The following is a 20362-nucleotide window of genomic DNA, read 5'->3' on the forward strand; positions in this document are numbered from 1 at the left end:
AACTCCACAGCCGACCCCACCAAGATCACCACCTCACTCTCCGACTCCGAATCAGGTACACGGCCCACTACATGGATAATTGACACTGATGCCACTGATCATATGACTTTTGACTCCACTATTTTCTCCACATTATCTCCTAAGTCTCGTCATCCTTACATCACTAGTGCCAATGGGGTTCCTTCTAATGTTATTGGAGAAGGAACTATCTCACTTTCCCCTTCCTTATCTTTACCTCATACACTACTTGTTCCCTCTATTAATTGTAATTTGTTGTCTGTTGGGAAATTGCTTGATTCACATAATTGTTATGCCACATTCTATCCTTCCCATTGTACTTTTTAGGACCTCACGACTCACGTGACGATTGGGCATGGTAAACGGAGAGGGGGGTTGTATTCCTTGACGGTCTCTTCACCACCAAGGGCAGCTCATACTCATGGTTCTAACTCACAAGCTCGTAATCAACACCAGATTTGGCTCTGGCATTGTCGCCTAGGACATCCATCCTTTGGTTATCTTCAACGTTTGTTTCCGTCTTTGTTTCGTGGTTTAGATAATCCCCAGTTTCGGTGTGAAACCTGTGTATTGGCCAAAAGCCATCGAACCGTATTTCCCTTAAGTGATAATAAAACATAATTTCCTTTTGATTTGGTTCACTTTGATGTTTGGGGTCCTGCTAAAGCTTCTTCCAATGGCAAGAGATGGTTTGTTACATTTATTGATGACTGCACTCGCATGACTTGGTTTCTAGCTCATAAAAGTGATGTTTCTGCTAAAATCTGTGAGTTTCATGCTATGATCATCACACAATTCCAAGCCTCCATTAAAGTATTCCGGTCCGATAATAGTGGGGAATATGTGAACAATGTCTTGGCTCAATTCTTCCGGGACCACGGCATCATTCATCAAACCTCCACCTCTTTTACTCCACAACAAAATGGTGTTGCCGAACGAAAGAATCGACAATTACTTGAGGTTGCTTGTGCATACATGCTAGATAAATCGGTCCCTCACTACTTATGGGGATATGCTCTTCTCTCTGCAGTCTATGTAATTAATCGGGTGCCTAGTAGTGTTTTGGATTTTCAGACTCCACTGGACACCTTGGCTCGTCACGTCTCTCTTCCTACCGTCCTCAAGCTGCCTCCTCGCATATTTGGTTGTGTTGTATATGCTCATGTTCCATCTCATCAAAGGAGTAAGCTGGACCCTTGTGCCATTCGATGTGTGTTTATTGGGTATGGATCAAATCAAAAAGGATACAAGTGTTACCATCCTCCTACTCATAAGCCCTTTGTCACTATGGATGCCACATTCCATGAGGATTTATCCTACTTTGAAGCTTCCAAGCTCCCTTCTCTTCAGGGGGAGAGGTTGAGTGAAGAGAAGGAAGAAAAAATTCAAGATTACCCTGAAGATTGCCCTGAAGCGAACGGTCGCCAGCCAGAAACGACCGATCGTGAAACACTCTGCCCTGAAGCGACCGGTCGCCATCCAGAAACGCCCGGTCGTGAAACACTTTGCCCAGAAACGACCGGTCGCCAGCCAGAAACGCCCGGTCGTGAAACACTCTGCCCAAAAACGACCGGTCGCCTTTCTCCAGCAACGACAAAAACCCAATATGTCCAGTGGCGACCGGTCGCCCAGATCCTAGCGACCGGTCGCTTTGTTTTAGTGACCTCGAGGGTGGAATAATTGTCCTTTTACCCTATAGTGGAATTCGAAATCGAGGTCTCATCCAGAAAAGTGAAAACAACTGCAAATGGATCAGTAATAAGTTGGTTTGCTATCTAGAAGAATCTTACTCAATTAAGGTGAAAAATTATTGTTGGTACCTAAATGGAATCCATATATCTAACATTCTTCCAACAAATTCACAAGATGTCTCAAAAACAAAATGCTACATATTTAAGTTCAACCTAAATGTCAAGTGATTCCCAAAAACAAATAACATAAGATTCATCACTAGCAGATTGTCTTCTGCCCTTTATCCATCAGACCTGCATCAAACAAAGAATAATGTCAGTACTTACTTGGGATGCACTAAACCGGGAATGAACTAAATGCAAGAATAATTAAACTCAAGAGCTAGCTAGCGCATCTCTAATTAATTAGTTGCTTAAAGTTTATCTGTCACTTGTCTGAAGTAACTGGAAATTAGGAAGTTAGTATATTGTGCAGTTTGCAAAAATTGTATTGTAGTAAGATGAGAGTTATAAGCTAACCTCATTGATGATGAAGTTGAGTTTGACCGTTATATATACCTGTTCCAACAGGTATCAGCCCTCTACATAAACAGGACCCCTGGTTCTGTTTAAAGGACATTGTTGCGTAGATACAGCTGCACCAAAATGGATTCAGTTGCATCCTCAACTTGTGATACTCGCAAGTGCACGAGCCGTTCGGTAGTATAGCGTATGTAAGTGCGAGGTCGATCCCACGAGGATTGGTAATTGAATGATTCAATTCATTTTCCCTACACAAAACAGAAATGAAAAAGAAAGGAAATAAATAAAACAAGGAAGAAAGAAAATAACTAACTCAAGTAGATAAGTTCCCAAGTTCAATTAGATTAACGGATTGATTCTAGCTAATGTATGATTAAGCCATGGTGTGTGGTCATAACCTTGTGTTCCTAATTCTCTAATTTGATCATTTGTTGTCTAACCTAAAATTAAGCATTAGGAACCCATTAAGCATAGAAGAACAATTTAAACAACCAAGCATGTATCTAATCCCTGTTGTCGAATGTCCATACATACTCTTCCTATTCATAGTTCAATTCGAATTAAAGCATGGTGTATACTCTTAATTCAAACCAAGATAGCTAACATGCAAGCCTTAATGGTGATCAATCATTCAAACTAGCATATTAACTTATAAGCATAATGAATAAGAACATGAACCATAATTGAAACTTGGAAACTAATCAAACTTGAGACTAAAGAAAAGAATTTACATAATGATGAAAATTAAAGTAGAACTTGGAAAGACTTAAAGGAAAATTTAGTAAAAGGATTTTTGTTACAATCAATTGAAAACTAGAAAATGAAACTAAGAGAATTTGAGGGAGAGAAGGGAAGGGAGCTCTAGAGAAGTGTTTGAGAGCTCCCCCCCTTGGGGTGTGTTTACAAGCTTGGGAAACCTCACTATATATAGGCCTAAGGAAGCTGAAAATCTGAATTAAGTATGGCTAATGCATACAACACTTGTTTTATAAAATCTGAAATGGTTGATGCACTTCACTAATGCATACAACACTTCCATTATAAAATCTGAAATGGTTGATGCACTTCACTAATAAATCCCACCAGCAGCCCTAGCTCATCTTCATGTCACCATGACCAAGCTTCCAACCAGAAATAATAGCTCATCCTGAGGTCAGCATGACCAGCAACTTCAAGGGCTTACGAATTGGGCTTCCCTTAAGCAAATTAAGACTTTAAGCACTCAAACTTGAAGTTCAGAATGTCTTCTTTCCAGCCATATATCATTTGGGCCAATCCAAGGTCGGAGGAGGAAGTTAAGGCCAAAACAAATTGCTAACTCATTTTGCGCGCTGATAAAATCCATCCTGAGCATGGCTCTGTGTTTGCTAGGTAACAGACTCCATATTTATCCAATGGGGCTGCATTTTGGATATGTTATAGTACACACCCATTGGAACAACTTTCATGAAGAATGCTGCCTCATCCGAGCTGTGTAGGTTGCTGAAACAAAGCTTGCAATATGACCTACGGAACTGGACTGGCAGGGGGCTGTAGCCAAAATGAGTTTGTCTTTAAGCACTTCTTCCCTTTATCCAAATCAGGCTTTAACATGCATGGATTACATCATTTCATATCCAAAGCCATCATTGTTACCTAAAGCTCAATGAACTGAAAGATAAACACAAAAAGGATTAAAAGCACAAGTTTAACTCAAAAACATAACCAAATCATAAGCTAGAAGGGTACAAAATGATATACAATTATGAACCGATCAGACATCAAAAACGCAAATTTCATTCTAAGTCATATATTCCTGTAGCCTGAGAGATAAACATACATAATTCGCTAGAAATCAAAGCCTTAGTGCTAGGACTTTGTTTTAATATAGTTGTATTCTGGTGGAGCAGACGCTTGCAGAACTACAAGCACTGAGTAGGGGCGAAATTCTGTTTCAAGGACATTCCAAAATGCAAGCCTCTATATGGAAAACCAGTCAGTTTGTATTTTACTGTCTTATTTAAATTCGCGATTTTGTTTATAGTTTAATTTAATTGTTGAATTAAATTATTAGTGTAATGCTCATTGTTGTATCACCAACAGTTTTTTTTTTTTTAATTGTGAAAGCTTGCATGTGAGTAACTAGGAGACTTGCCGTGGGACTACAGAGAAGTGAACAGCTTGTGTATAAGAGAGAGCAAGCCGTGTGCAAGTGGGAGGGCAGCATGCCTCACCTGGGGGTGCGCAAGCCATGCGCACCATTTGGGGGGGAGATGAAGGAGCTGCTGATCCTCGTTGTTGTAGCCGCATATTTGTAGACAAAGTTTCCTTGTCTAACCATCTACAATCATGCTCCCTACTTTTTCGTTAAAATTTAACTGAAAATACACCAAATTTATTTTAGGAATTCTATATAAAATTTGAACTTCCAATCATACTCCCTAGTTTAAGGAGTCATAAATACAATAGTTATTTTATAATTCAATATGATTGGCTCGTCTCTATAAAAAATAATATTAAAAATTAGATAGCATTAACTAAAAGTTTAAACTATGCATAAAACAAAGCAGCATTAAATTATAAGGAATCACTATGAGTCTTTTCTCTCTCCTCATATTAGGAGCTATTAGAAGTCTCCATATTTAGGAGGTTGATAGGGAGCATGGTTGGAGTTGAATTTTTCCAATTCCTCCCTAAAATTTGTCTAAGAAGGTGATTTAAGGACCCCACTGTGGATGCTCAACGTCACGGGCCAAGGACAAAAATTCCCTTTGAATAACAATAACAATTCTAACTAGGCAAAAACAATAACAATTCTGAAGGTTCATCAGGTCAGGTGACCCTACAAACATACAGATTGAGAACAAGTTTGTTTGAGAAGTTCCATCTTGATGGATGATCAGGATGAGAAGCTGAGATGTTCAATAAAGAGGAGGATGTTATGAGAACGAAGGAGAAGTTGAAGAGGTTGTCAGGTTCTCCATTTAGTAACATTGATGCTCCATCTCTCTCCTGTTTATTCTGAAAAAACTTGAATTCTAATATTTTTGTGTTTATTACAATGATAGATGAGCTTAAGCAACATAGTATCCTAGATAAACAAGAAAAAGAAAACCTAAAGCTCTGGAACATCAAACTAACAACATCTTAGACTTCAAATTTCAGCTTCAAATTCCATTGTTGTTGATTCGCTGGCTGTTACAATAACTGTGTTCTTGTCATCCCCTTTGTTCAGCTCGGCCTCAAATTCAACGAGCCATGTGTTAAATTTAGCAAAGAAACCTTCTGACGAGTCATGCTTGAGCCTCAATCTGATCAAAAGCCAGAGGAGCCGCAAGAACCCTGCAAGATTAATCGTTAGAAAAAAAGAAATCAATTAATGATGTAAACAAACACAATTAGATCTAAACAATATTAAAGCATAACACACTTACAACCTTCAACATACACCGGCGTTAGAAAGATTTGCAATAGGCTAAGGCAGAAAATTAGAGACACCCAAATCACCACCAAGGACATCATCACCACCTTCAAGAACGACATCTCTAAAACCACCAAGGACATCATCACCTCCTTCAACAAAAGAAATCTGAAAACAAACAACCAGTATAGGAGCCCCTGGGATTAATATAGCAGAAGAAGGCTTAAAACCCTGCTGCTGATGCTGTTGTCAGCTTCACAATCACTACTATTGAATTCTACAATGACAATAACTGTTTTCTTCTTCTTCTTGAATATGCAACTCTTTAGCCCTATATATATATATATATATATATATACACACACACACAACGCAGCAGAGGAAATAAAATAAGTTGGTTTAGGACTTAGATTCCTATCAAAGTGAGGAGTGTGAAGGAGATTAAAAGGATCCCTAATTTGTCATGAAGATGAAAACCTAAAGTGATGAGAGCATGCATGCAATATTGATTTATATGACGAGTGAGAGCATGCATGCAATATTAAAACAGGTACCAGGAGTGGCGTCCCCCGACCCTAATAAGTAATTCAAAAACAGTAATCATGACCATCAAATCAATTCACTCATTATCATTTGCAAGTGCATAGTGCTACTTTGAAAATAACTGAGCTATAGGAACCACCAAATAGTGTACCAGGAGCCAGATGTTTTTTTTTTGTTTTGGTTGTTGTTGTTGTTGGTTTGTTTATAGAAATTAAATGGTGTATGGTTCATCTATATCATTAGTTCTAAGAATGGGTATATACCTAAATATATCATTCTCATTTATTAATTGATAAACCGAAACTTAGTGGTCTTTATTGTGTACCGAAACTAACTTTTTCATTTTATTTGGATATACAGGCTACGAATTGCTAAACTAAAGGTTCTTTATTTATTTTTAAACCCGTTGATTAACGAATTTTGTTTTAGACAATCTTCATATCTTTTGGATTATGTTAGGTACGACAGCTATTCTGACCAGGGGCGGAGCCAAGATTCAAATTTTTGGGGGGGCCAAAAAATTAACATGTACTAAACATCCAGAGCAAGAAGAAAAAAAATAAAGATTGCAGAAGAAAATTGTTGACACCATAACTGACCAAGCAACTAGAAGACTAGAAGGAACTCTAAGCAAAGCAAGAGGAGTCCCACATCGGAAAACAACAAGAAGTGAAGGCTCCCTCTCACCTATAAAAGCATACCACTCTCCACTTAAGAGAGGATCCGAAACTGAGCTGGGTTCCCTCTTCAGGACTCTCCTATTAGTCTGGCCTCCGAGTCCTGGGTCTCCAGACCCGGGGACTTGACACCTGGGCTCCAGACTCCTAACTTTGTACCTTAGGCCCTAGGCCTTCTTCCAGTTATCTTTGGGTCTAATCCCCTTGTACAAATGTAAACAATATCATAATGAGAACATCTTCTCTGTGGACGTAGCCCATTCATTAAGGGTGAACCACATATATCTTGTCTTTTGTATACTCATAAATTGGCCAAGTCCTCACATACATGCTGAAGGTCCAAACCTTCACCCATCATTCATCACACCTCATCACTAAGTTGGACTCAATCTTGGCCCAACCATTTTGAGCATCAACAGTTTGGCGCCGTCTGTGGGAATTGACACAAAAGGCTTCTGTCGTTCTTCCCTTCTCCAGTGCTCTTCGGCACCCATACAATCAACATCACCTAGGCTGCCGTTAGGCAAGGCCTTACTGGAGCCACCTTGAATGCCAGGGCAACAAATTGCAGAAGACAATATTTTAAGAAAAAGCCAATCAGTGTGGCTATACTTTGCATGGCTTGCAGGGCCAACCCAACATCTCAGTTCAAAGTACCGACCGACACTTCTTTGAAGAGTAAAAATATGGGGACTTGAGCTTGTCCCACAAGCTCCATCATTCAGCGTGCGCTGCCTTCGGCACCCCACCATACCCTTGCCGAACGGCAAGAGCCGTGCAGAAGGAAAAATGGTCACGATACCCTTGCTTGGCTGACCCAGGTTCTTTACAACAGTACAAGAGACCCCAGCCTTAGCTCCGAAGGTCTATCAGTCGGAGCTTGTCGAACGAACTTGAGTCTTCTCCTCGCAAAAACCCTTGCAGCCATCTATCTATCTTTCAAAAGCTCTTGCCAAAGACACCCCAGCTCTTGCAAAAGCATTTGAAACCTCACGGCACCAATTGAAGCCAAGAGAAATCGCGAACGCCTTGAAGGACCAGCTAAAAACTTTGCCCACACTTCAGAAGGATCGAAAGGCTCCAATCACTTCCTTGCCGTCAGTCAAGGACCCAGACCCTAGACGGTCCTAGATTGGATGAACCCCCATCCACGAACAAATGCTGAACGGCACCACGGACCCAGCTCCAACTCGATGCAAAAACTAGGCACCTAGACCCACTCCTCGCCGAAGACAGATCAGCCCCTCACCAAAATACCTGCGAATATCTCTTGCCGATCGGCACCTCCTCCGAGCTGAACCACGGACCCAGCTCCGAGCTTCCACCAAAAAAAATAAATAAATAAATATTTTAGAGCCTAGCTTCCTTGCCGAACGGCAAGGAGCATGCAGAAGGTGAAGGAGTGACTTACCAATTTTTGGCTGACCCAGCCCCTCAAGCTAAAAGGTGACTGCAGGTCTTAAGCTAATAGGGGACTTGCACCTCCTCTCCCCAAACCCTGGCCCTTATCTCCAATCTTTGGACTCCCTTACCGAAGGTATAAAGACCCTAGCTATAAAAGCACAAGGGCCCAGCTACAAAAAGGCTCCAGCTACGTTTCAAAAACGGAAGGACCCAGCCTCTAAAAATCTGAATCTACCCTCAAAACCCTAGCCACCACCTGGGTCAAGGAGGCTTGCTGAAGCCCAGCTTTGGAACCCGGCCCCAAGGCCATTGCTCAAGCCCAACATCGCATAGAACTCCATTGCTGAAGTTTCAAACACACCTCCGCGCCACCTTGGCCTTTCTACTAAACGAACACTCGGACCCCCATGGACCCAGCTCGTAAAGTGCTCCCCAAGACACCCTCGCCAAATCTGGAAGCCCCCAGCCCCCGCTGAAGCCCAGCTCCACAGAGCACAAACCCCAGGCCTTCGCCAAAGCCCAGCTCATGAGGCCCACCAACCAAGAACTTGGAAACTTGCGAGATCAAGCCCCTCATTCTTCTCGCCGAAGGACAAGCCCTTGCCGAAGCTTTGAAGGCCCAGCTCCAAGGACATGCCACAAGCTCAAATGTCCACAAGGTACCCAAATTCTTTAAATAATAATAAAAATTGTACATATGCATTCCTTCCCTTCGGCACCCTCGTGCCCAAGCCACATCGCCTTGCGACATGCAAGCTTGGCACCTTCGGCACCCCATGCCCTCTGGCATTATTGCGACATGCAAGTCTTATGCCTTCGGCATCCTCATGCCCAGCTACTTCCTCTTGCGACATGCAAGCTTGGCACCTTCGGCACCCCATGCCCTCTGGCATTATTGCGACATGCAAGTCTTATGCCTTCGGCATCCTCATGCCCAGCCACTTCCTCTTGCGACATGCAAGCTTGGCACCTTCGGCACCCCATGCCCTCTGGCATTATTGCGACATGCAAGTCTTATGCCTTCGGCATCCTCATGCCCAGCTACTTCCTCTTGCGACATGCAAGCTTAGCACCTTCGGCACCCCATGCCCTCCGGCATTATTGCGACAAGCAAGTCTTATGCCTTCGGCACCCTCGTGCCTAGCCACTTCCTCTTGCGACATGCAAGCTTGGCACCTTCGGCACCCCATGCCCTCCGGCATTTTATATTGCGACAAGCAAGTCTCATGCCTTCGGCACCCTCGTGCCTAGCCACTTCCTCTTGCGACATGCAAGCTTGGCACCTTCGGCACCCCATGCCCTTCGGCATTTTATATTGCGACATGCAAGTCTTGTGCCTTCGGCATCCTCGTGCCTAGCTCTTCCCCTTGCCACATGCAAGCTTGTTTCGCCTTTGGCACCCCCGTGCCTAGGCCCACCTTTGGCACCTCCATGCTTTGCAACATCCAAGCTTTGGCATCCCTTTGCCTAAGCCCACCTTTGGCACCCCTGTGCCTAAGCTCACCCTCGGCGCCCCCATGCCTAAGCTCACCTTCGGCACCCCCGTGCCTAGGCACATTGCCTTGCCACATGCAAGCTTTGTGTCACCTTTGGCATCTCATTTGCCTTCGGCACCCTCGTGCCTAGCTTCACCTTCGGCACCCTTTTGCCTAAGCCCACCTTTGGCACCCCCGTGCCTAAGCCCACCTTTGGCACCCCCGTGCCTAAGCCCACCTTTGGCACCTCCGTGCCTAAGCTCACCTTCGGCGCCCCCATGCCTAAGCTCACCTTCGGCACCCCCGTGCCTAGGCACAATGCCTTGTGACATGCGAGCTTGTGCGTTTGGCAAACCACTCTGCCTTCGGCACCCTTGTGCCTTTAGCATCCCCTTTGCCTTCGGCACCCCCGTGCCTAAACCCATCTCTTGCAACATGCCTTCAGCACCCCCCATGCCTAAGCCCACATTCGGCACCCCGAGCCTAGGAACATTACCTTGCAACATGCAAAGCTTTGTATCGCCTTCGCCATCCCAACTCCAAAATTATGTCAGTATCCAAGGGACCTAGCCCCCTTCCGAAGGCTCAGCTCCAAAACAAACTCCTAAGGCCAAGCTGAGTACTTAGGCCTAGCCCTTGCCTAGCCCTATCTTGAGCAAAACAGGCTCAATAAAAGCCATAGATGGCCCTTACTGATCGGCACCTTGGTCCCCCGCCTAGCCCAACACTCAGGCCTAGCCAAATCTGCAGCTTAGCTCCTTGCGAAGCCTAGCCTCCTTCCAAATTCCAAAACTCCCAGCCTCTGGACACTCATGCCAGCCCAAACTATAACTAGACTCCTTGCCAAAACCCTTGCGGCCCAGCCCTTGCTAAATGCCCAGGCTAAACCCACATGACCCGGCTCTTCCTAAAATGCCCGGCTCTCCTGTTGAAACATTAAGAGGCCAGCTCTTGATGTTGGCCCCAATTCCATGCCGAAGCCTCAAAAGCCAAGCCCGTGTGGGACTCTATTTTTCTCTCCACGCTCCCTACCGTTCGGCAAGGAAGCTAAACCCTCAAGCTTTGCTCCCTTACCGAAGCAAATGGCTGACCCAGCCACCAACAAAAAAAAAAAAAAAAAAAAAAAAAAAAAAAAAAAAATTGCACCTGCCGAACGGTAGGCAGCATGCAGAAGGAAATTGGGGGAGGTGCCTACTTGGCTGACTTAGCCACAAAAAAAAATAAAAAATAAAAAATAAAAATAAAAATAATTTTGCACCTGCCGAACGGTAGGCAGCATGCAGAAGGAAATTGGGGGGAGGTGCCTACTTGGCTGACCTAGCCACACAAAAAAAAAAAAAAAAGAGAAATTTTTTTTTATTTTTTGAGACTTGCAAACCACTTCAGTTTTTGTTGCAACTTCTCTCCCTCCAAAGTCCTTCTTACCCGGGGACTTGGGGGACTGGGGATAGTGCACTATACAACTTGGAAGACAAACTACGGTGTTGCTCGGCCAGTGCACTTAAAATTACAAATCCCCAAGCAAGAAGTATCTTCTTACTCGCGAACTTGGGGGACTACTGTTGACACCATAACTGACCAAGCAACTAGAAGACTAGAAGGAACTCTAAGCAAAGCAAGAGGAGTCCCACATCGGAAAACAACAAGAAGTGAAGGCTCCCTCTCACCTATAAAAGCATACCACTCTCCACTTAAGAGAGGATCCGAAACTGAGCTGGGTTCCCTCTTCAGGACTCTCCTATTAGTCTGGCCTCCGAGTCCTGGGTCTCCAGACCCGGGGACTTGACACCTGGGCTCCAGACTCCTAACTTTGTACCTTAGGCCCTAGGCCTTCTTCCAGTTATCTTTGGGTCTAATCCCCTTGTACAAATGTAAACAATATCATAATGAGAACATCTTCTCTGTGGACGTAGCCCATTCATTAAGGGTGAACCACATATATCTTGTCTTTTGTATACTCATAAATTGGCCAAGTCCTCACATACATGCTGAAGGTCCAAACCTTCACCCATCATTCATCACACCTCATCACTAAGTTGGACTCAATCTTGGCCCAACCATTTTGAGCATCAACAAAAATTTCACATGTATTAAACTTATTTTGAAATACGTTAAGCTCTGTAGCCAAAAGAGAAAGATATAAAAATCAGCAAAGAAAAGCCAATATAACTTCACATTAGTACTCAAAAATGAATTTATTAGGGTGGTCATTAACTTCAAACATGCAAAATCCCTTTTAATATTTTATAATACATTGCCTTGATTGGTGAAAACTTAGAAAACATTGGAGGGGTCATCTGGCCTAAAGGTAGCTCCGCCCCTGATTCTGACAGAGATATCTCATATACGGATATTATGCCAAATGTCTTAGCCACCTATAGTCAGGATTTAGGAACATAATCTGGGAATGTCTTTCTTAACGAGGATGATTTCGACTCACTCATGAATACTAATTGTGTTCATACTAGGATTTAGAAACATAATCCTTAACGAGGAGGATTATGCCGGTTGTGTTCATATTACTCCCCTGCTAATAATGTTTCACCATCGAACATCATTTAAGAAAATTCTTTTAATATTTAAACTGACCAAAAAAAAAAACAGAAAAAAGAAATTTCAATTTTTATTCATATTAAACTAGGAATCCTCGATTTTGGTTTTTGATCTTCATATGAATTGCTTAATCCTTTCAATCTTCAGACTCCTCACTTTGGTAGCACACCTAAGTGTTATATATAGAGGGCTAAAGAGTTGCATATTCAAACAAGAAAAAATAAACTCAATTAGAGCGATTAATTCTATATTCAACAATGGATTCTGAAGCTTTTGGTGCTCAAACTGGCAGCAGCAGCAGCAGCAGGGTTTTAAGCCTACTGCTATTAATAACAGGGGCTCTGATACTGGCGGTTTATTGCGAGATTTCGGTGTCATGGATGGTGATTTTAGTGTCTCCAATTTTGTGCTTTCACATATCAATGTTGCGGACGAGTTTAACGTTGATATATCTTCTAGTTCGTAAGTATATGTCATGTTTTAATTTTATAGATCAAAATTTTAAGTCCTTTATGTTGGTTTAAATCGCTAATTGAGTATTGCTTTTCTAACATGGCGATTAATCTTGCAGGTTACGCGTGGCTCCTCACTGTTTTGGAGAGACTGATAGCCCCGGCGCCAACTAAATTGCGGTATGGCTGGTTGAATTTGAGGCCGTCGATCGACCCTCTAACAGCCCGGCTTTATGCGAGGGCTACAGAGCTTTTGGAAATGAAAAGCAGATTTGAGGATCTAGGGAACCAACTCAAGTCTACGAACCACCCTGCTTCGGCTTTTCTACTCGAATCTCATGACAAGGACCTCAAATGTCTTGACAAGGCCCTTTACAAGGAGTTGGAGTTGTGTGGGATTCTGACTTCGGAGAACATAAGAGACAGAAAAGATAAATGACTGAAAAAGCTCATCACATGGTGGCAATGCATGCATGTTATGTTTGTTCAGGACTAGGTTTTAATTGTTTGCTTAGTTGTTTGTTTGTTAATTACATGGTAGTTGTTTTTTTTTTTCTATTCAGTAGTTATTGTATTTGTTAATTTTTGTTTTACTTTTTTTATGAGAAAGGACTTGTTAATTTGTTTTTCTTTTTTGGTTGGTAATTCTCAACTTGTTTTTTACATTGGTTAACTTTCAATGACTCATGTATGTATAATAAAGCAAAACCGAATCGAATCTCTACTGGTTTCTGGCTTTGCTTAACTTTTAATGACTCGTGTATGTAACAAATCTACGGGTTACCAAACTATCTATCCCAAAGAAAAAGAGAGAGAATATATATATATTTTTAATGTTAGCTTCCAACGAGTATCAAAATCTTGGTAACTAGTTAGTTAATACTTACACAAAGTCTTGTTCCAAAAACATCTGCCATTAACGAAGCATCACTAAAAGGTGAACCTGCCAACCTCTTCATCTTCATCTTCGTCTATAGCATCCTCATCTTCAGTAAACATCTCATCTTCCTCTTCTTCTTCAACTTCTTCTTCCTCGTCCTCATCCATCATGGCTTTGCCCCTCTCATCTTTGTCCTTCAAACCAGTGCTCAATATCACAGTCTCTCCCCCGGATTTCTCCATATCTTTCCTCAACTTCTCCATGTTCTCCTTTCTGTGTTCCTCCTCTAAACGTTCCTTCTCTGCACGTCTCTTTTCCAGATCAGCCCTACACAAGTAACAAGAAGCGGCAAAATTATGAAAACCAGATCAATTATAAACATAAATCATGATATACCATAAACATCCCCATTCAGTGGCACTGTAGTACAAAGTGAAGAAAGGTAGGTTCATTAAGTTCAGGCAATACTTATAGTTGCCCATGTACTCCTCAACACTTGCTTCAATGGCCTTAAAGAAATCCTTCATTCCAGCACCAGAAACCGCAGACACTCCAACAGACCGCAAGTTCTTATAGAATTCATCCAACACAAGAGAGAGGCTCTGAGCTAAAGTTGAACTGTATGAACTATCTGTACTCACTGCTGCTTGAAATGCCTCAAAATCCTCCATCCACTGAACGAACAGAAGGTTTTAAGACAATGAATATAAAAAACCAAAGAATGCATATTACATATTTCACTTCACACTGATAATGGAGAAAATTTTGGAACCTAAGAGGGTGAAGGAGAAAGTTGAAACATTCATCACAATCAAAATGGTTACGAAGAAGAAATCAAATATTCCAAAATAAGTTGATTCACAAATACATTCAACTACAATACTTCAATATACATATTTCATCAAACTACTACAGTCTGGACATATACGAATTAGAAAAGGTATTCCAACTCTAGAATAAAAATGTCACATGAAATCAGGCTAATTTGCAAAGTAGAGTTCTTGGCAATGGAATCAGTTATATAATTCTTCACATTGATTTTTGTTCTGCTCACTGTTACTACTAGAGTTTGGCATGACAAACTGCTCCTTATAAACATTGTTTCCCCATTCTCTACAGCGGTTTTGTAATTTAAACTTGGGATGCGCTCATGCATCCTATGAAGCATCAACACCTTATGCAACACAGTTGAAGATTTATTAAGTCCACAGCCAAATGAATACCTATAAACCATCCAAGTTTGAGACTGATTCTACCACTGGTCCCTTTCAGTATATTTCTGGAACCATCTATAGCTAGCTTGGTGGGTAACTCCAGGTTGGTCAGCTTAACCTTACAAAACTTGGCTTTACCCTAAAAGCTTCCAGACCCACCATATTCAAGCATATTCCAGAATGTGTGTGCGTGTCTCTTAAATGCTTATACATGTTTATATACTTTGCTCTACATGCATTCACACACATATATAAAGCATACCTCCAAAGCAAACTGATGTTGGGCCACGTCAGTCTTGTTGAATGCCAACACAAGAGGCAACCTTGTCTTGTAAAGGATACTGCAAGCGTAAAGCATATTGCTCATAAAAGTGACTGGGCTAGCTGAACGAGGTGTATCTACCACGTAAGCGATCACAGTAGGAAATGTTGAAGCAAATGCTTCTGTGATGATAGCACCAGAAGCGGACCAAGTGAATATCTCAATCTGACCAGGAGTATCCACAAGAACATAATCAAGTTGATCTGCGCGCTTCTCAATGACTGAGACAACCTGAAATTGGAGAATTTTGTGATAATTTCATTTTGAATAAATGAGGGAAAATAAAAAGAAGGCACAAAGCATGAGCTAAAAGAACACATTAAGAGCGCAACAAATGGATAGAACCAATACGAAGCCAACACTACTGTACATGTGCAAACCAATCAAAAGGATAGAACCATTACTAAGCCCAATAATGCAATGCATGTTGAAAACAAATTGAATGAAGTTGCCACAAACAAAAGCTACATGCAATTTATACAAAACTCTTCTGAATGATTATAACATTTACTTACGATGGTAAAAAATGGCATCATGTCTCATCCACAGGGCATTCCAAACATTATACAGTATGAAATGATTTAAGGCAAAGATTCACAGCAAATTTTTTACCTCATCAAACTTGGTAGCAAACAAGTTGAGTGAGGTCAAAATTCCCCCGTTTGGTCCAAGATTGAACTGTTTCATCACCTCCTTGTAGCGAACAGTATCCCTTATGTCAATGTTTGCACCGAATGGGAGAGTCATCACAGCTGGGTCGAGATTCATCACATAGCCACGTATGTTGGACTCACGTGTGTGGGAAACCAACCGATGAAGAAAGGTTGTTTTACCACTCCCTAAGAAAATCCACAAAACAGTTCGATTTCAAGCAGTCAACAATAGCATAATTCTTCACAAAACTGGAAAAGAAATGTATCATTAATACAACCCTATTGCTATAATGAACAGAACAAAATCAGATTAAACTTGATAAAATTACCTGCCATGCCCACAACAATTATAATAACTGGTTTTTTCTTGAAGCTGGACCCTGCCTGCCCCGAAGATGACTCCTCAACTTGCAGTTTCTTCATTGAGTTAGTAAGTTCCTCATTTTCTTTACCCTTGTCATTCTTCAGAACAAAATCAAACACTCCAGCTTAATGAAAAACAATACAGGAAACAAAAGGAAAAACAAAAACAGAAAATAAAAGTACGACTAATTTGATATTGTGCTAAAAATATTCAATACCCAATAAAAGGAAAATAAAATAAAACCCAATAAGTGGTTCAGTTTTAGGTTTTGTATTTAACATATTGAGAGCTTGAAAAGCAAAACCCTGGTGCATGGTGAGAATGAGTACCTGAACGGTAGAAGAGCCTTCAGAGTCCATGGGTATCGTTGTATCGCCTTCTTCTTGTGGTTTGATATTCATTTTATGGAAATCAGAATCAATGTCCATTTGAGTGAAGGAGAGTTGCTGGGTCGGCGCGTCGTGGTCGGCGTTCAGAGTAGGGCTGCACCGCTTATGCGGGGTTTATGGAAGGGAGGACTGGGAGTGTGGGCTGCGCGAAAGGGAAATGAGAGGACTGTGAGTGGACTTTGATATATATGAGTTGAATATGACACTAATTCGTGAGAAGAAAATGAATATCAGAGATTGAAATTCGAGGTTTTGAAGCAGGATAATTCGGCTTATTTGGGATATTAGGGTTTAACGGACTGAGAATGATCATCAAACGACGAACGTCGACAACACTATACTCTTTGAATTTGGGCCTTTTATTTGGGTTTGTTGTATTTTGTGTGGCCTCAACTCTCTGCTCCTGTTTGGGTTTCAATTTTGGGCCTTTAACCATATTTGTGCTTCTTCTTTTTCTTTTTTTTGCCAAGATTTGTGCTTCTTTAATGAATATTTTCATGACCATGCATTCATAATTCGACATAAAAAATTATTCTAATTGATAGTCAGGACGATGAAACTATAATTAACACCGTTTGAAGAGAAAAAGGGAACAAGCACTTAAATAGGCAACCAAAATGTTTCATTTTTAAGTGATGGAAGATTTATCAACTATTGTTTAACCGTTATGAAGTTTCAAATTCCTTTTGATATATGTATCAACAATTGTTCGATTTCTTTTGGTCGAAAATAATCGAACTACATCGCTAACTAAAACTGAACCAATCTGAATCGCGCCCATCGGTGTGCAATTTAATGCCTACATCCCTAAATCGCGCCCATCTCTATTTTCGCCTCTTTTTTTCACCTATTTTTGCAAAACCACCACCATATCTATGGATCAATCTTTTCATTTCATACTTTTTCATAAGGAATAAAAAAAAAATAACTTGGCAATCATCTTCCAAATTTGTCTCTTATTGTTTATTTCCGTTTTTCTTTAAAAATCCGTGTTATTATTGTTTGTACCATATCTGACCCTCCACTCGTACAACGACACGTGGATCTCATAAACTCGCCCAAGCACCCAAGGCCTCGGACAATCGGCATAGGCTACTGATGATATTGTCTCAAAGCAGCAAAAGATCATTACAGGGCCCAACACAGCCTACAATCGGTATCCCCTACCGATTCTGCAGAATCAACCTCGAAGCACCCGCCTGAAATATCTAAGGACTCGTGTCAACCTCATAGGGCCCTCCCACGAGTCCCACATCGAAAATGAGCGCTAAGAGCATACTAAATGCCCTCTATAAGTATGCCCCTCCCACTACAATACAGGGGTAAGACTTTTCAGCTTGACTTTTATACTTCTATATGGTCAACAGCAAGAGCTCTTAAAAACAATCTTACTTGAGCATCGGAGAGTCTTAGGCTGGTTCCACACCGGTTCCATAGACCTCACGAGCTTCGCTTATCTTCTATTCAGGATCAGCATCCAAGGACAGGAAGAATCGGCATCCAACACCCAATCGATCTCTTGATCGTCCATCCCACTTGTAAGTTGCACTCATCTCTATCTATTCAAGATTTAGCGCCAACAATTATTATTTTATTTTTTTTTATAAATATAGAAAATAAGTAAATTTCATTAACTAAAAGCATTGGTTACAATCAGTGTCTAAAAAATCGACATTATCGCCGAAATATCGGCGATAATTTCATTTTTTTTGGAAGCCGATAATCTGGGAACAAACCAAGCATTTTTCGTCCAAATATCGAAATTGTCGCCGAAAATAGCACCGACATATCGATCCCGATATTATCGAGCAACGTCAACACAAAACGGTTATAATATCTCGATAATATCGATATTCTCGCGATGGTTGAGAGAGCTCTCGGAGCACAGAGTCAGAGTTGGCGTCGTTGGGGCTTTGGAGGAGAAAGCGAATCTGGCTCGCGGTGGTCGGCGAAAGAGAGAGGCGCGGTGGCTGATCGACTGAGAGTGAGAGGATCGAAGTAGAGAAAACAGAAGATAGATGGTTGTGGTGCTATGCGAGGATCGAAGTAGAGAAAACAAAAATAATTTGTGCGGGATCTGCTGCAAGCAGTCTCACACTTCCTCTTTTTTTGGCCAATCACACAACTCCACGTGTAACTTGAGAAAAATGCGGTGTGAATTGAATTAAATTATCATAGTTAAGGAGTAATTGAATAAACACCCATTAACCAACATGAGTTGGTCCAAGTGGAAGGGGCTTGGATCCTTTAAACAAGAGGTCCTGGGTTCGATCCCAGGCGCTTGCGAATAGAGCAGACTTTGTTGGGAGAGGTCCCCGCTTTGCGCCCGACAGTACCTCGAGGGTTAGTCCCCGCAATCGCGCGGGGGATACCTTGGTTTTCACCAAAAAAAAATAAAAAAAAATAAAAAAAAAATGCCCATTAATTGAATAAACGCCCTTTAAACAAGAGGTCCTGGGTTCGATCCCAGGCTCTTGCGAATAGAGCAGACTTTGTTGGGAGAGGTCCCCGCTTTGCGCCCGACAGTACCTCGAGGGTTAGTCCCCGCAATCGCGCGGGGGATACCTTGGTTTTCACCCAAAAAAAAAAAAAAAAAAAAAAAATAAACGCCCATTAATTGAATAAACGCCCTTTTTGCTCGTGCTTGTGCCACATGGCTCGGACTCTGACAAAACTAGAAGCAATTATATATACGTGTAACGTGTCCTCCTTTTTTGGCAATTCTTTCATGTGAAATATATAGCCTCCCATTAAGCAGGTAAGGAGTAAAATCAAAAGACAATTTCATGATGATTCGAGTTTCCACCCATTTGCTTTTATTTTTTATTTTTTAAATAAAGTAAAGTAAAAACAATATTGTTGTATTCTAATTTATTTTTCAAATGTGTTATCACAAAATTGATGTAGGTGTAAGATTTGAATATCCTTTTCTTAAAATTGGTTTATAATATTGTTACTCAAAGTATTTAACAGACGTTTTCTTTTCTTTTAATATTGAGTTGTATTATTATTCACTATTGAGTTTTAACTTTAATAGGAATTTTTTCTATGTGGTACTAAGTCACTTATGTATCTTACAATGCAATGTATAAAGTGTAAAATATTGTAGTAATTCATTATATATAAATGATTATGGTGTGTTTAATCTTCTTTAATTAATTACTACATATTTTCTACACTTACAGTGTTTGCTAGCTCGCTATATAATCAACTTAAATCAGTTAAATTCATTATGCAATGCATTTCCTTCCAATTTTTTGTGATAAAGTAATAGATAATTGACTAAATAAACATCCTGCAAAGTTTCAATAAAAATTTCCAAGTTTTTCTTACAATTTCCGTGGTTTTTATTCAATTTTTACCGATACGGATAATATCCCGATATTTCCATCGATATTTCCGTGTTTTTGGACTTCCGATATTTCCGATACCACCGATATTTTAGACCTTGGTTACAATAAGGTCATCAATAATACAATTCATTAGCCACACATGGCATTCTTCTAACAATAATAAGGACCTTGTTTGTGTGAAGCAAAACGGGCAATAACATGAGCTACTTTGTTACACTCCCTAGGTCAAAATTGGACTTTCTTTAAAGAAAACTACATGAGCAAGTCTCTCACATCATCCACAATGTTGCCGACAGTAGCCTAAATAGTATCCCCTGAATTAATCATCATAACAACCTCAGAAGAGTCAATTTCTATGAGGAGAGGGAAAAACTAGCACTTGTAACAAATAAAACTCCTCTATAAATCACTTGCAATTTTGTAGCTAGAATGGAAGCCCCACGAGGGTTTTG

The 20362-nt window shown here is 41.0% G+C and overlaps 1 protein-coding gene across 1 annotated transcript; it reads right to left on the reverse strand.

Annotated features, from left to right (window-relative positions):
* Nucleotides 1–13528: 13528 nt before the first annotated feature.
* On the reverse strand, nucleotides 13529–16871 carry QQT2 (P-loop containing nucleoside triphosphate hydrolases superfamily protein). Its single transcript, XM_021952912.2, has 6 exons — nucleotides 16498–16871; nucleotides 16134–16266; nucleotides 15764–15990; nucleotides 15092–15382; nucleotides 14084–14289; nucleotides 13529–13942 (listed from the first exon to the last, which is right to left on the reverse strand). Exons 1-6 carry the CDS (start codon nucleotides 16594–16596, stop codon nucleotides 13666–13668), a joined length of 1233 nt encoding a protein of 410 aa, XP_021808604.1. The 5' UTR covers nucleotides 16597–16871; the 3' UTR covers nucleotides 13529–13665.
* Nucleotides 16872–20362: the final 3491 nt, after the last annotated feature.

The sequence above is a fragment of the Prunus avium genome, chromosome 1 (genome assembly GCF_965620075.1).
Source record: "Prunus avium chromosome 1, drPruAviu1.hap1.1, whole genome shotgun sequence".
NCBI classification, from domain to species: Eukaryota; Viridiplantae; Streptophyta; class Magnoliopsida; order Rosales; family Rosaceae; genus Prunus; species Prunus avium.